At 39.0% G+C, this 18,028-nt stretch overlaps 1 protein-coding gene across 9 annotated transcripts in view; it reads left to right on the top strand.

Annotated features, from left to right (window-relative positions):
• Positions 1–17,234, top strand: part of LOC135500257 (rho GTPase-activating protein 12-like) — an 82,505-nt gene extending 65,271 nt beyond the window's left edge. For all 9 annotated transcript variants that reach the window (XM_064791594.1, XM_064791599.1, XM_064791596.1 and 6 more), the window contains 4 exons: positions 1,062–1,244; positions 6,662–6,790; positions 7,560–7,665; positions 8,036–17,234. In XM_064791594.1, the coding sequence (XP_064647664.1) occupies positions 1,062–1,244; positions 6,662–6,790; positions 7,560–7,665; positions 8,036–8,207 (590 nt within the window). In that variant the 3' untranslated portion in view covers positions 8,208–17,234. The remainder of the gene's footprint in view (positions 1–1,061; positions 1,245–6,661; positions 6,791–7,559; positions 7,666–8,035) is intronic.
• Positions 17,235–18,028: the final 794 nt, after the last annotated feature.

Below are 18,028 nucleotides of genomic sequence, written 5' to 3'. Positions count from 1 at the left end.
GATTGTGATGAAGTCATGCAGGTGGCTTAGTCAAATTAACCAAAATAGTTCTATTCAAAATAATCTTTCATTTCGATATTTATGGGGTGTTTTCTCCAGATATATTGTATTTGCATAGTTCAGTATAGTTGATAAAGAATGCTTGAAGCTGATTTTAACATTTTAAAAGTATGTTTGAAAGAGTTTTTTGAATCCAGCTCTAAAGAAATCTTTTTTGGCGCCAAAGACATCACCTATGGCGGATTTGGACCAAAGTGCTAGTCAATTCTCTTCAGGAAGCCAGTTTAATTTTTAAACATCAGTAAACTCTTCTACTACCGCTGGCTTTTGGCGGTGACCCCTGGCCCACATCCGGAATAGACCGGTCAGCCTGGATCCTAACTTGGCTTGGAAAGTTTCATTGTAAAATGGCTAGCATTACCCAATCTTAGGGACAAGGTCTGTATTGGATTGAGTGCAGTGCTACCATCTCACTTTTTCTTGTGTGACCAACCAAAAACTTACAGGGATTGTGGTGATGATAGAACTTGGGGAAAATTTGACCGTACGGATTATTGCGGGCCAGCAGTATGCAGTGTACGGTCCTGGTATATGCTGGGTGTGGTAGCAAAAGGGTTCTTAAAGAAAGAAGGGACCATTCTTTAATTTTTGCAATAATTTTCTCTGAAATATAGAATATAAGGAAGTTGTTTTAAAACCAGGAGAAAAACCTTTCCTGGTGTTATTGATCAACCATTGTTACACTAGTTCCCTTTGTCACTTTCTGCCTTTGGGTAAATCACATGAATGCTGCTAATCGTCCGCCAAGGCCGACTTCACCATTATCTCACGTTGACCTCAATGGCTGAGGGATTATACTCACTTTGCAAGGCAGTTTTTCCCCATGTAAGTGTGCACAACTTCAATTATCAGTACTTCCGGTGTCATAAGGAAATCCTGCCATAAACATGGTAATTGGCCCCAAATACAAAACTTCAGTTCAACACACTATTGTCTTGGATTGATGAGATATGACATTCTAACTAAATAATTCCATTATTCCTGTATATTTTTTCTTCCAGAGCAAATCTTCGGTTCAACGATCTCCGAGATCTGTGAGAGAGAAAACTCCACTATTCCACGCTTTGTGATGGATTGTACAGCAGCCATCGAAGTCCGAGGTCTCTCATGTGATGGGATATATCGTCTTAGCGGGAACTTGGCTCAGGTCCAGAAGTTACGGTTTGCAGTTGATAATCCTGCAGGTACGTTCATTGAAATTACTATGATAATTCTCATGGTTAACTCATACACATGAATATTACATCCCATTTTCTGAACAATCTCCAATCCAGGTGGTAGTGATCCATGTGTCACTATCCAGTGATAAAACAGTCCAGTGATCCAGCTTTTTGGCTCACCGTAGGGGAGTCTATGTAATACCGCAGTGTCCGTCGTCGTCATCCGTCGTCCGTCGTCGTATCCTATTTCAAAAACAGTGGCACGTTTCTTAACCCCTAAAGCTATGAACTTTAAACTTTGAGCAAATGACCCCCTAGGTCAGATGACCATTGTTACTGAATTTCGATCCGGTCTGGTTATTGACTTGGCCACCAAGGGGCCTAAACTCAAAACTTAAAAAGTGTGATATCTCGCTCATTAGTGACTTGTTTTCGATGAAACTTTTGTTTTAGGTACTCATAGCAAATATACATCTTATATCATACGGGTTTTTAATTTGACCTACTTTTCAAGGTCACAGAGGTCAGTCATATGGCGTAAATTGGCCGTTAGAGTGTAAACTATGGCACGTTTCTTAACCACTAAAGCTATGAACTTGAAACTTGGTACATATAACCCCCTATATCACATAGCCTCTGGTGCTGAATTTCAGTTTGATCTGATTCTCAACTTTGCCATCAGGGGGCCAAAAGTGGAAATCTAAAAAGTGTGATATCTCGCTTATAAGTGACTTGTTTTCGATAAAATTTTTATGGTAGGTACTCTTAGGAAGAATACATCACATATCTTACGGGTTTTCAATTTGACTTACTTTTCAAGGTCACAGAGGTCATATGGCATAAATTGGCCGTTAGAGTGTAAACTATGGCACGTTTCTTAACCATTAAAGCTATGAACTTGAAACTTGGTGCATATAACCCCCTACCTCAGATAACCTCTGATGCCGAATTTTGGCCCGATCTGATTCTTTATTCGGCCACCAGGGGGCCATAATGGAAAAAGTAAGAAGTGCAATATCTTGCTTATTTGAGTGAATTGTTTTCGATAAATTTTTTATGGCAGGGACTTCTAGCAAGGATACACCACATGTCCTGCGATTTTTGGATTTGACCTCCTTTTCTAGGTCACAGAGGTCAAATGGCGTAAATTGGCCGTTAGAGTGTAACTATGGCACGTTTCTTAACTGCTGAAGCTATGAACTTGAAAGTTGGTACATGTAACCCCCTACATCAGATAATCTCCGACACCGAATTTTGGCCTGATCTGATTCTTGATTTGGCCACCAGGGGGTCAAAACTGAAAATGTAGGACGTGCAATATCTCGCTTATTAAAGGCCATATATCAAGATTTGAAAACATGCTTGATACTCATGAAATATGTTGAGGGTTAAAAAAACAAGATCCCAGACAAGGTCACAGAGGTCATATGGCATAAATTGGCCGTTAGAGTGTAAACTATGGCACGTTTCTTAACCATTAAAGCTATGAACTTGAAACTTGGTGCATATAACCCCCTACCTCAGATAACCTCTGATGCCGAATTTTGGCCCGATCTGATTCTTTATTCGGCCACCAGGGGGCCATAATGGAAAAAGTAAGAAGTGCAATATCTTGCTTATTTGAGTGAATTGTTTTCGATAAATTTTTTATGGCAGGGACTTCTAGCAAGGATACACCACATGTCCTGCGATTTTTGGATTTGACCTCCTTTTCTAGGTCACAGAGGTCAAATGGCGTAAATTGGCCGTTAGAGTGTAACTATGGCACGTTTCTTAACTGCTGAAGCTATGAACTTGAAAGTTGGTACATGTAACCCCCTACATCAGATAATCTCCGACACCGAATTTTGGCCTGATCTGATTCTTGATTTGGCCACCAGGGGGTCAAAACTGAAAATGTAGGACGTGCAATATCTTGCTTATTAAAGGCCATATATCAAGATTTGAAAACATGCTTGATACTCATGAAATATGTTGAGGGTTAAAAAAACAAGATCCCAGACATTAAAAAAATTCTAATAATAAAGTCATTATTTAGTTATTTCAATTTTCAATTTTAAACTATTTGAATTTCCCACCACACACAACTTTAGATTAGTTCCACATGTGGCCGCTAGGGATTTTTTGATGACGTAGATCAGGTCAGTCAGAACAAAGCAAGATGGCTTCCGCATACAGTTCAGAGAGTGAGAGCAGTGAATTTGAGGATGTTTTGGTCGATACAGAAGGATATTTAAACGTTGAGCCGTACATGTTCGAGCCATTAATATCACTAGATCATAATGAGAGTGATCATTCGGACGAAAGTGATTAGAATTTGTGGTTAATCAATTTGCATGGCAGACCTGCCGATATAGCAAAGAAGACATTGATAGACGGTTGCAGATGCATAACATGTATGATTTTTGAACAGTCTAATGTTGCACAATATTGTTTCGCCTCGTCAGTGTTGTATCGCCAGTTATGTCATGACGCTGAACTACTATTGAAAAGTGACGGTATTATGCACAATCATCTTGACGTGACGATATAATGCCGTGCAACGTTAGATAGGCCTAGATGTCAGATGACAATAATCTGTCATTGACAGTGGCTGTCACTGACACTGACCTGTGTCGCTGTCACCTTGCTATGGCTGGAACACAAGAAGACACTATGCGGTATCACAGGCCCCAATAGGGCCTACACATTATGTATAACAACCGACCTCAGCAGCCTCGGGCATTAAATGCAATTGACATGGTTGGAACAGCTGTTTTTAACAAGTGGCATTTAATATTCAGTTGGATGCAGATATCCGGCTTCATGTGATAATCCGTATCGATAAAGTGATCACTGCAAAGTTTGGCCGAAGGCCCAGGCTTCCAACACTCCAAACGTTTGCACTTCCGAATCCACAGCTTCCTCCTCTCTCGTTCAACTGGCTTTGGAAATTCATCCGTCATTCGATTGTTCTTTGTGCTATCCTTGACACAATTCGGAGCCACACAATACACCATAGTGAATGAAACACATTACTTCCAGGTGTGCATAATTAATTAAGGTCCTCCTGCTTTTATGATTGCATGACATGTACAGATAACCTGATCTACATCACAACTTTTGCTGAACCCGCCGCCTGGCTCTAACAAGCCAGTTGCTGGCCTGATTAGGTAATCAAGTTGTCAAACACATAATTGGCTATATCTTCAAAATGGATGGAGCTAATTGCATTTGGTTTTCTGTATTGAAATCGTCTTACAGCAGAAAATGGCAAAAAACCTTGATATATGGCCTTTAATGACTTTTTTTCGATGAAATTTTTATTGCAGGGACTCTTAGCAATCACACGATATTGATCTTGTTGATGTCATAGACAATTATTGGTTGGATCATAAACTTATATATACTGCCCTGTCTTATTACTTGACATCAATACACATCTAAAAAAAGTCTTCATGCCTGATTGTGTTCACCATATTCACCTGTAAACTAAGCATGATCCTGCCTACTAAAAGATGTATACGGTGAGCACAATGGCCCCTGGCCGTTTCATTTGAATACCCATATATCAGTCGCTTATTTGGAGTGACTTTTCAAGAATTGATGTGAACTGATATCCAGTATGGCCTCTATGGCAGCCATCGTGAGTTTGGTTTTTGGCTCACCGTAGGGGGAGTCTATACAACACCGCAGTGTCCGTCGTCGTCGTCCGTCGTATCCTATTTCTAAAACAGTGGCACGTTTCTTAACCGCTAGGGCTATGGACTCAAAACTTTGTTTGCATGACCCCCTAGGTCAGATTACCTTTGACACTGAATTTCGGTCCGGTCTGATTCTTGACTTGGCCACTAGGGGGCTAAAACTAAAAACATAAATAGTGTGATATCTCACTTATTACTGATTAGTTTTTGGTAAAAATTTTATGGTAGATATTCTTAGCAAGGATACATCACATATGCTACGGGTTTTTGATTTGACATACTTGTCAAGGTCACAGAGGTCAAATGGCGTAAATTGGCCATTTGAGCGTAACTGTGGCACATTTCTTTACCAATAAAGCTATGAACTTGAAATTTGGTACACATGACTCCTTACATCATATAACCTCTGACACCGAATTGCGGTCTGATCTTAATCTCAACTTGGCCACCAGGGGGCCAAAACTAAAAAAAGTAAAAAGTGCAATATCTCGCTTAATAGTGACTTGTTTTCAATTTTATTTTTATTGTAAGTACTCAGAGCAAGGATACATCACATATCTTACGGGTTTTTGATTTGACCTTATTTTCAAGGTCACAGAGGTCAAATTGTGTGAATTGACCGTTTGTGTGTAACTATGGGACGTTTCTTAACCACTAAAGCTATGAACTTTGTACAAAGGACCCCCTAGGTCAGCTGGCCTCTGACCCTGAATTTCAGTCCGGTCTGATTCTCAACTTAAAACCTAGAAAGCGTGATATCTCGCTTATTAGTGATTCGTTTTCAATAACATTTTTATGGTAGGTTCTCCTAGCAAGGATACATCATATATCATGTGAGTTTTTGATTTGACCTGCTTTTCAAGGTCACAGAGGTCAAATGGCGTAAATTGGTCGTTTGAGTGTAACTATTGCACGTTTATTAACCACTAAAGCTATGAACTTGAAATTTGGTACACATGACTCCCTACGTCATGTAACCTCGGACACCGAATTTCGATCTGATCTGGTACTCAACTTGGCCACCAGGAGGCCAAAACTAAAATAGGTAAAAAGTGCAATATCTCGTTTATTAGTGACTTGTTTTTGATGATATTCTTATGGTACTTACTTCAAGCAACGATACATCACATGTCATACTGACTTTGGTTTGACCTATATACTATACATGTACAATGTTTCTTAACCTGGATGAATTCCAAAGCACCAGATATCTATACGGTGAGCACAATGGCCCCTGGCCGTTTCATTCTGTTAATTGCGGGGAGAACATTTCATTTGATCTCACAAATTTTTCTTCACTATTTGTATGTGATTCGAGAAAGAGGTTCCTTTGAAAACTCTGTAGATTTCAAATTAACCCTTTGAATCCTGCAAGTATGAAGTTTTTTTCCTTTGTCTTAACTCTGCACCGTAAAAAAATTATTGTTAGTGAGTGAAATGAAGTCAGCATGTATTCTTATCTACTATTTTTCCTGGCTGGAGCTTATCCCTGATTCCGTAGCATTTAAGTGACTAGGAGTATAACTTCCCCTGGATAGGATGCTGGTCTATTGCAGGTCAACTTCCCGAGCAAGCTTGATATCCATATACTCCTCAGTTTGGGGTCATTGTCTCATCTCACCGAGACAACTTTTCAGTGCTCAACTTGCCAATTGCAGGAAACAGGGACTGGGACATTTTTATTGAAACTTATACATTGTGCATTCTGGAGGTGGCATTTGCTCAATATGACATGTTCCTCTGAAACCTCTTCTGCAGAACCATACGACTTAGACGATCCGATGTGGGATTTCCATGTGTTAACTGGTGCATTGAAGCTGTTCTTCAGAGAACTTAAAGAACCTCTCTTCCCATTTGATTTCTATGACAAGTTGAAATTTGCTATCAGTGAGTACTTTTTGGTTCATCCAAAGTCATCGACATTTCGTCAGCAGAGCTGTGATGTAGTCCATCTGGACGTTCACTGCCAGTGACCACTTTGATCAAGGTAAAAAAAGTAAGAAAATCTGAAGTATTATTGAAACCACATGACATTAGTATTTCACTCAGTCGAGTCATCGTGTGATAGGATGGAAATACTTTTCAAAGTTTTGTTCACATTTTCAATTTGGTCAAATACGTCTTGGCAGTGAAAGGGATAAGTTATTGGAAACATAATCTTCGATGCAGATAGTCTCATCGCTACTCACCAAGGGCTTCTTTCTTTGATTGCCATGTTTGTTTAATGAGGAGGCAAGTAAAAGCTGCGATCCAAGTGAGAAACATGGGTAGCTTGTGATGGATGCCGAGGATGAGTCACCAGGGTAAAAACGACAATTGGTGCTGAACAATAATGGCATGTGATAGAATGCTCGTAAGAGAAAATAGAATAGAAGTCCATGAAACCTGCAACGTAACCCAACATAACTAATTTGGTGGCGCTGGACAGCATTGGTTTCATGCCTGACAGTTCGCGTGTTGTTTTGTCGGGCACAAGTGAATAGTGCCTGTCAAGCTTCGGTTTGGTGTCTGTCATTTTCAGTGACCGTTCACTTAATTCAAGGCTTGTTGTGAAGTCTTGTCATTATTTTTCATGTTTTCTCTGAAGTGAAGTTTGTACAGATCGCATGTTGGAATTGAATGATAAAGAGTTAAGCTTAATGTTTTTATACAACAGCGTTACCTGACAAGTCCAAGAAACTGCAGACTATGAAGGATCTAATCAGGGTTCTGCCAAAACCAAACTTCGATACGACAAAATTACTTTTTAAACATTTAGATGCGTAAGTACGATTTGTCTAAAACTCTTCCACATGACCTAATTTAACCCGAGAGCGGTGAAGATAATGTGATGAAAGATCAAAGAAATACTTCTCAATTTATGACATTAGAAAGACAACATAATCCCCCTGGAGAATCAATACCCCAGATTGTCAAAAATCTTATCAGGGCTTCCAGTTTGCCGAGCGAGCCTTGTGAGGCAGCCATTATCCCAGGCCTCCAGAAGCACTTTCCAGGGCAGTCTGCTCGGTAAGTTGGAAGGCCTGATAAGATTCTCAGCGATCGGAGGAATTCATTCTCTAGGGTGATGATAGTGAGATTGTACCACTGGCATGCATGGTCAGATTCCACTTATGTTATTCCTCTTTCCAGAGTGATGAGCTGCAGTTCACAGAATCGGATGCAGGCGCAAAATATTGCTATCGTGTTTGGACCAACGCTACTCTGGCCAAAGGATGAGGCACCCAACATGGCTGTCAGCACAGTGTTTCAGAATCAAATAGTGGAATATATACTATTAGAATTCAAATCCATCTTTTCCTAGCTAATGTTAAAACGGGTTACACTTGCCTGAATGTGTATATTACTATTTGTATTGGAGCATAGGGCTTTGCAGAAATTTGAGTTTATAACTAAACCGTGTAAAAATGAAGAGTTGGAGATGATATGTTACATGAAGTTGTGTGTTATATTTCTAGCTGCAGTGAAAAATTGTGTGATGCCTTTGTTTCGCAGACCCTCCGAAAATGACAATGATGAAGATGATGATGATGATGGTATAGAATTATACAAATATGGAATGCAGAATAAGAAAACTACAACTTTGATTGTAGAATCTTGTCAAGTCAGTTTGAGCTTGAATGAATGGGTGAGCTTATCTCACCGCGTCTTGTTTGTGGTCCATAGGTCCAGTATCAATGATGACACGTTTGCTGACCTTTAAGTCTAGAAAACTTGGTGTGTTGATGTATGTCTTATTAATTCAGCATGACTTGACATTAAAAAAACATCATTGTGATTTGACCTACTTTCTGGGCTGCAGGCAGCCATCCTAAAGGGGTATGCCGTTTGTAATTTCATGTGGTCCAGTTAAATAGAAATCCACTGATACACAATTCTGTAGATGTTTAAACTCGATATTCATAGTATCTGTATATTAGTCCACACAACGGCAATGTTGAAATTCATATTTCGTACAAATTTTCCCAATTCGACATTTTAAAGTTCAATTACAAATTCAAAGTTTTTAACAAACGGCGTAGGCCTTTAAAGTCAGAGATGTCAAACTTTAAAATCTCACTGATAGGGGCACATTATGTAATCATTTGTCTTCAAATTTGATATGTAGCCTTTTTTTTCTATGTTGACAAAGATTTAGGTCAGTGTTGGCTAACTTTCAGGTGTACCTAGGTCAAGGTCATACAATCCTGTGTGTGTCGTATATCAAGAATCCTTCACTGTGATCTTCAAATGGGTGTCATTTATCAATTTGAAAAAGCCTGACATTGTGCTAGAATCAGTTTGAGCTTGACCTAAGTTTCAAGATCACCAAGGTCACACTCTTGTCGCAAAGACTTTAGATGAAGACATCTATTGGATATCTTTAAATCATAGCAGAAATCCAACCTGCTTTTCAAGGTGCGATGTTATTTGGGAGTTAGATTTGTTCACACGAACTTCCTCTTGATTTGATGCTGTCATCAGGCATCAACTCTGGCAGCTTTTTTGAATGTGACCAGGTCCCCTCACCAGTCTTATTAGTTTAGGAACATTCATCCATCCACTCCAGGCCCTATGCAAGCATAGTATCGCTGGAACATTTCATTGCTCTTAACATGGGATCAGTTTGACTCTCGGCCCACCCTACTTAATATCAATTTAATTTGAACTTTCTTTTGCCATTTAGTGAGTCTCTATCTTAACCCAGTTATATTGAGTTAAATGCATGCTTGTTCAGTAGTTAATTATAGCTAAATGCTCAAGAAGAGTTCAAGCTTCCCCTATATGATTTGTGATTAGTGAAAGAATAATTGTGAAAACACTATGGTCTTTCCAGTTAAGTCTCGAGCTTTATTTATTTCAGATTTTGTTTGAAAACAATATATTTAATGAGTTGCTAGTTGTGATACCCAGTCCATTGTACATGTGCTAAGGCGGTTTTAGGCATTTTCACCTTGGGGAATCAGTTGCCAACGGACCTAGCATTGAACAGGCCTGTTTCCAACTTACCGAGCAGCCTGTCCACAGAACGGCCCAGAAGAGGCCTGGGATAATATTAAAATTATCTTTTTAAACTCTCTTTTGCCAGCAGAGTGAGTTGAAAGGCCTGAATCTCGGCTAGTTGGGAATTAATTCTCCTGGGCGATCTTTGGATTAATCGTCTCAACAGATTTGTCGATGGCCCTGTTTGTGATAAAATAAAAGTTGTTGCTGGTCTTTTTTTGTTGCAGCTTTTTCTTGAGGTTTGACTGATGGAGGTCTGTTTCAAAGTGCTTTCAACAGCCTCCACTGTTATGAGCCCTCTAAAGGGGCACTCCTGGGTTAACATTAACATGCTCGTTAAGCACTTAAGCTAGACTGACTATCCATTCACTTGTTGAAGTGCTCGATAGACGGACTTCAGCATTATTACCAGGCAGATAATTTTATTCTTGTTATTTGTTTGCTTAATTGAGTTGATTGAAATGGAAGAATTGAAACCCTCCTTCTAATATTAATTCCATGGTCAGGAATGAGGAATTAAAGGTAGAACAAGCTTAGCTCCTGGGAAAGCTTGGGCCGCCGCAGTAATCGAGCACTCCTGCAGTAAATCGATGACTGCTTCATCTCATCATTTCTCGTCTTTGTCCAACACTGATGTCGAGTGAATTGTTTAGAACATGCCTATTCATGTACAGGGGGTGATCCTCGGTTACATTACGCATTTCAGCTTTTTGTCATCTTCCGGTACGCTACCAGAGAACAAAATGCTCAAATGTATGCTATGTATTTCAAAACTTTTCATTTGAGAATGCTGCAACCACATAGATTACTGCATTTATTCATATGTGAAATTTCATGCCTATACCTTCTCAAAAAAGGATTTCAATCCACCAAGAACATGATTTTCTGTTTTGGAAAATGTACAGAGGAATTTTTCCGCTATGACAGAGTTCTTCAACAATAAAAACTGGTGTGACATGACTGTTGTACACTACCTGACTCGCATATTAGAATTTGACATGTTTAAAATCTTTTGAAACTTTCAGTTTATCAAAGCTTTTAAAAGATTGATTGCTTTATTATCTGGTACCCTCCTATCGAGCACTCTGCGTTGTGAAGAGACTTTAGGGGGAGGGGAGAAAGGGGCGTCTGAACCAGGATCAGCAACTAGACTTTCTATTGTTCAGAAATCTTGAAAGTCGCTCTCATTTCCACAATTACTCTCGGACTTTCATCTAACCCACCTCAAATTGATTGTTACAGCATGTCCCTGCATTTTAATCTATTCAAAAGTTCATTCCAACACAACCGCTCCAGAAAAAGGCCGATGTTTCACCATATGAAATTTCACTACATGTAATTTGCACGGGAGTTTCGCGCCATTGAAGAAATGCCATGATAAATGATGTTGGACAAGGTTCAGAGGCTCTGTTGCATTTGGCATTGGGGCTCATATGCTGCACAAAATCATCATTTTTCTGGAATGGTTGTCGTTTGAATGAATTTTAGATTTAGGTTCAATGAAATTCCAAGAGCAATTTTGAAAATGTAGCTCTGTAGCTATGGAGGTTTCCCCTTTTGCCTTGGCTATGCACTATGATAAACCTGTGCAGATAGATAGAGATGAGGCGTTGCAAGTATGAATTACTCGTAAATCGTTTTGATTGATTTTTAAATCGGGACAATATTATGTTTATGTCTTGTGTAAATTGAAACAAATAGTGGTACTAATTCATTAGATGACATAATAATCATAGCACCTTTCCTTCCTATAAGGTGTGTACAAAATTGTTTTGTAATTGAGTGTTGTTACAATGAACATTCCAAAGGTTTAAAGAATCTATCTGGACAAAAAAACACGCTCTTATGAGAAACCTTTTGGCTTTTGGGGTTTTCCTACAATTTTTTCTCCAAAATAATTATCATCATGGTTTGGTTTTTTTTTGTTTTCGGCAATACCACCCATCAATGGAGGGAAATACCAGGTCCAGATAAATCCTTCCACCTTCAAAACAGGGTTTTATTTGCTGATTTCAGTCAGCACTGTTTCCTGGGGTTGTTTCAGGTGCTAAAAGGGAAGACCTACTCCCTTTCCCTCAATCAAGACTATTTTAGGTCAAGTTGGCCATTTGTTTTTGATCAGTGGTGTAACAAATCAAGGTAGTTCACAGTTCACTGCCTTGTTTTGAAACCATTGATTACAGCTGAAGAGTCAAAATTATGTTTGTTGGCAAATCTGATGTGAGATACTGCATTATAAGGCTGCGGCACGTATAGTCAGGGTTTTCGATTTGACCTACTTTTCTAGTTAAAGCAAAGCTCGTACAAGCAATGCAATGCCCCCACCGTGCCTCATACGCGAGTTTCTGAATGGAACCCTATTTTAGGCCCTATTGTCCACATGTTCATCAGGCCGAGTCTAGCTTTCTGATCTGGGCCCGGCTTATTAACAGGAAATGAGAAGGTTCATTGTTACCACCCAAGAAAATGTAAAAAGTAGGCCAAAACGTTGTCGTGCGAAATCCCCTAAAACAGATAATAATCTAAGAAATTCCCTGTCAGAGGCACTTTTTAAATTTGTTGCGTATACAACTGTAGGTATGTATCTCGACACAAAGAAACGTAAGTTGAATTGACATACTCGTCATAGTCTGAAACAATATTTTGACATCAGTTAGTGTACAGTAGAAGAGGCTTAGGGCAGTATGAAATGAGGATGGTGGGCCAATTCATCACTTAGTAGTGTAATTTGCATATGTAGAAAGTTCACAGTTAAATGGTTTTCCTCAAAATTTTTCTAAGTCTAATTCTAGGCCCGCAAAGGGGGATATTTCTGTTCACCCATGGCTATGGGCCCAAAATGAGTATTATAATGAGGGTATATTAAGAATTGGGTAAATTATGTCAGAACCATTCCCCTTTGTTGGCTTAGAATTGGGAATATTGGAGAAAAAACCATTTAACTGTGAACTTCCTGTATACAATATTGGAATGCTAGAAAAAAGTACATTTATTTAGTAGCAAAGGACACGAAGGTCGAAGAAAAGCTGTGGGGAACACAGCCGGACCTTCGGGCGACAAGCCGCTTCATCACCGCCACAGGACTGAGGTTATAGTACTTAGGCAGGTTGAATGCTGAAGAAGAAGAAGAAGTAGCAACTGAGCATGCACTTTCTTGTTGATATTTGCAGTACAGCATTGTACATCTTGTGGCTTCGTGAATTGTGCATTTTTGCCGTCTAGAGTGACCTGGTTATCAGAATGGATCGTAGTTGTCTCTTTTGTTTCACTCTAGATACTGGCTTCTGCTGTATCAAAATTTGGACTGCAGACAGCAAACCTTTGATTCAGTAAGGAGATGAAACAAAGATGATGGTCAACTGGAAAAGATCCACTATACCCACCAAAGGTAACGCCAGTCTTGTCACCCCGCACAGAAAGTATTCAAGACTTAAGGTTGAAATTCTGATATGTGGTCATCTAATATTGCAATATTGCTGTAACAAAAAATCAATGTTGAAATCAACCTATCACAAAGTTAACTCCTCCCATCTGATTAAATTGCTGTGCCACTAATGCTTTTTAACGATTTTAATTCCATTTTGATGAAAGGTGATGATTTGATGCTTAAGTTCTGTTTTTGACTCGGAGATGGCGCTGTTGTTATCACTCCTAACGTAACTTTGGTTGTCTGAGTGGTCAGGCCGATGCTTGAAGTTGACATCAGTGTTGGTCACCAATGCGGTTGAAGTTTATACTCTCTGCAGTTGTGGTGTTTTTAGAAAGGGAGGCTCTTTCGGACAGCTTTCGGACAGCTTGGGTTTCATTGATTGTCAGAAGTTTAGTTTTGCCGCCTATTAAAATTCTTGAGTAAGACACTTTCTTTGAAAAAGCTGTGTTCTCAGATATGCGGCATGTTTGGTACAAACTTTGACTACCAACAGAATTATATCGGCTCAGATAGTCTGCATGCAGGTGGTAAGTTGTTGTTAGAGCTGTCCCTCTCATTGCAGCTGTCAAGGATGGGTAAATGAGTTCGTTCAATGAAATTTCCTTTGAATTTGAATCAAGCATGTCAAAAGTGTTAGGAATTGTTCACAGGTTATTGAGGGGGACCGCGAGTGTAGTGCCAATATATGCCTTAATCCGCAATAGCACAGTTTCTGTGCTGTGACCTGTATGTAGGCAGACTGCAGTGTAGGGTCATTCAACATCCAAAGTGTACTCCAATGCATTTTCTATTGCAAAATCCAGCAGTCAAGGAGAATAATTTTCATTCTTGTTGGTCAAAAGGAGTCCAAAAGTGTATTTCTTGGTAGGTTTGTAGTCATGACAACAAGTTGAAGGTCATCTCGCTTAGAAATAATGTCAGTGTGTACTGGATAGATGTGTTATCAGGTGGAGAACTGCATTTGTTTTAACCAAGCTCATGAAATGACATTTTTCTGGTATTTTCATGAATTTGGCAAACCCAGTCACCAACATCCCTTTGCCAGATGATTTTCCCTTCCTTCAGAGTACATTGCACACAAAGAATGATATTAATGACGGTGCTGATTCAAACACAAATTTATTTATCATATGCGAAATTGTGCATGCATAACTAATCGCTCTTGTTGCATTTGCAAATGTTCAAGCTAATGAAAGGGCTGACGGGTGATCAAATAATAATATGTCACCTCTTCTATTTTCCTGAACAACTGCAAAAGTAGTTAATGCAATTCGTTTGTGTGGTTTTTGGTTTGAATCACCACAGTGTCAATTGGGACTAAAATGACTAACCTTGTTTTGAGTCCGACAGGCGTCAAACCCATCTTTGCTCTCGAACGAGTAGGTACATATATGGGGTATTCCGAATGACTGGTGTTTCATGAAAGTCTACAATTATGGCCAGGATTGCTTATTTGAAAATGGATTAACAAAACATGTATGTCATGTGGACAGCTTTACATAATATTTAATGTGCATTATTGTTTTGGTTGTATCTCATTATTTTTTGTATAATTTCTTGTAAAAATATACTGATATACAGGGTCACCCAATAAGATGTCCCAATATCTTCAGCACTCATTTGTAAGTTTTTCACCTGCCATTGCCATAATGTTTCCACTATTTAGCATGGACTAATATAGATTGGATCTGTTACTTGGCTTCCAGCTATTGTTTTTGGCTGACCAAGCGGACCACGAGGGGTTAAAGGGCAATAACTCATCAATTAACACATGAGTTATTGAAATCTCCTTCTCGTCTGGAATAAAAATAAAAATATGTTATTTAGATGGCTTGAATTCTGATCTGAAGTATATTTATTGTCGATAGTTGATTCGTTGGCCTATTTTTAGTTAATTACTTAGCTTGACGAGTGTTAAGAGCAGGCTCAGTTTGTTTTAATTAACTAATCATTTTAGTCAACACCATGCAGTAAACAAAGAAATTTGTTTGGTCAATTATCGCATATTGACCAGATTCAAAGACAAAATTAATGCCGAAGGTCAGGTCAGTTATGTATTAAGAACTAAAAACGGCTTATAAAGTATAAGTGATTGGAGTTCAATGTTAGATCACTATGATACCAGCTCTCTATCAAATACTGGCGGTATAATAAGAATACGGGATTTTTGAGTTTCTGGTGAGAAATCTCACTTGGGTCTTGTGATCAATCCAGTGCTCGAGATGTCCTCGTTGTCCGCTGATGATGACTTGCAAATCCAGGTTCAGAAGTCCGTGGGACTAGCAATTCATTTACAACATTATAAAATTGACCTACACCTGGTATGTACAGTCTAGCTCATATTAACATCAACACCTAATTCATATGATATCGTGCAAACTGATACACCAAGTGCAATGCGGTTTTAGCAGAACGTTTGTTTTTGAAGCAAACGTTACGGCAGGAATGTGATTTCTTAATGTTTTCATAATGAAATCGGCCATTCAAAAAAATCGTTACAAATCCTTACAAATATCTGTAAGTTCAGAATTTCTCCAAGTGAGGCATGTTTCTTTATCACTTGACAAAGACTCTTCTGATTTGATATGTAGACACCTATATTGTCGAGAAAGATTTAGGTCAGTGTGACCTTCATTTCAGGTTGAAGTAGGTCAAAGGTCATAATATCCTATGTGGCGTCATATTTCAAGAAATCTTCGAGTTTGATCTTCAAATGTTTGTCATTGATTAATCTGAACAAGTCACACATTGTGCTTGAAGCACCTTGACCTTGACCTTATTTCTATGGCCACGGAAGACAAACTCTCAAATTCCACCAATAGTGGCCTATCATTATTTGTCCAAGACTCTTCAAATTTAATATGTCGACACCTACATGTATTAAACTTCTCTACAATGTTGACAAAGATTTAGATCAATGTGACCTACTTTTTGGTGTAAGTAGGTCAATATAAAGAAAATCCTGTTTTAGTCATATCACAAGAAACATTCTGTGTATGATCTTGGAATGTGTGTCATTCATAATCTAGAGGTAGAACATGCTTTTGACCTTGACCTAATTTCAATGGTCACGGAGGTCACATTTTATGTAACCATATTTCTGTCACTAACTGGAGGTGAGCACATGGCCTTATCATTTGAAAAAACTGGAGTAATAAAACCCAACATAATTAGAATTATAATGTTTATTTCATTAGATTTGTGATATAAGAACTGTAGACATAGCTATTATAACGGCATTACAGTAGGTGTGTTCTAATGTTTAAAAGGCAAACCATTGCATTTGTTATATCTCCAGCATCGCTTGTTCAACTTTGATGAAGTAAGTATGAAAGATCTTAATATTTTAGCAAGGAATTTTTAAAAATCAAATCAAAATGAAATAATTTTTTGTAAGGTTTTCTTGAATTGCAGATTTTATAATAAAAATCTTCTACAATAACAGTCTTGCCTTTGCTTAGAAAATTAAATATCTAACAATTATGCTAAACAGCATTACTACGGGGTAACGTGTTTGAAATTAGTATGAGCTAAACTGACCTTAAAGTTTTGAAACTTTTGGGATGTACTAGAGGTGTTGATGAATATTGTGATGAGGAAAACCTATTGAGTGCTAGGCAATCTGCCAACTATCGATTATATGACGCATTAGGAAACATGACGTTCAGTCATTGCCATAAATGAAGCTGTGGAAAGCCAACTCTACAACATTGAGGAATGTTCCATGGTTTCTTGTGTTGTCTATGCAGTGCATCAACACAACACAACACGAGTTCTTATCAAATTTGGCGTAATTTTTTTGGGTTGATCCTGTAACCTTGTACAATGTGTAAATACATGTAGATAACGTCTTTGAAGGCTGTTGTATGTCTGATACAGAGAGAAGCTGGACGGTCCCTTGTGATACAAGTTATGAAATAAAATATTGTATAGTAGATCATGTGTTCATTCATTCCTGAATGCTGTCAACTGATAGATGATACCTTGTCTCTTCATGGATGTTCCATATACCCATGTTCTTTTGAACCCTCCAACCTTATTGCTGTGCAAAAAAGTGTCGAAATCACGGCAAAACAGTAGCGGCATCCGCACGCACGTCCTGGCTGTCTACGCATTGAAAGCATGCCAGCTAGAGTGCTTGGAACGCAACCAAAATGTATCCTTTGACAGAAGCTTCTCTGTCAACCCAGATCGCCTCCCCCCTCTCACCACAACCACCGTTACCCTTGTTTGGAGGGTTTATAAGCTTTTTATAGGCCTAATTTCGGCCTCCGCAAAACCCGTCAAAAGTGTTCACGCGCACTAGCTCGCCCCGGCCAGCACGTGCCGGACTGGTGTAATGCTAATTGTATAGTCCTATAAAGATATTCGCCCGGGATATTTCTAGTTACTGTAGAACAGAAAATCGGCGCGGCATAACATTTTCGCGAATGCCGGCTGATGGACATATTCGCGGTATAATATTTTCGCGAGTCAAGAATATTGTTTTCGTCTAAGAGCTGCATGTACTACTAGTGAATAGGTGCTGAAGTGTGCGTGGCTATAAAGTATACTCAAATCCAATGTCAACAGGTCTCAATGTATAGACTCTGCATAGAGACTGCTCATCCTAGCTAAAATTATGACGCGAATTGCCTCGACTCGTCGCCACATTTTAGGGGTCCCGTCTCCTCAATGTCCGTTTAGCTCCAAAGCAACGAGGTCTGTACATG

The sequence above is a fragment of the Lineus longissimus genome, chromosome 16, assembly GCF_910592395.1.
Source record: "Lineus longissimus chromosome 16, tnLinLong1.2, whole genome shotgun sequence".
NCBI classification, from domain to species: domain Eukaryota; kingdom Metazoa; phylum Nemertea; class Pilidiophora; order Heteronemertea; family Lineidae; genus Lineus; species Lineus longissimus.
Note: the sequence above shows the minus strand (reverse complement) of the source record. Positions and strands in the feature narration are given on the sequence as shown.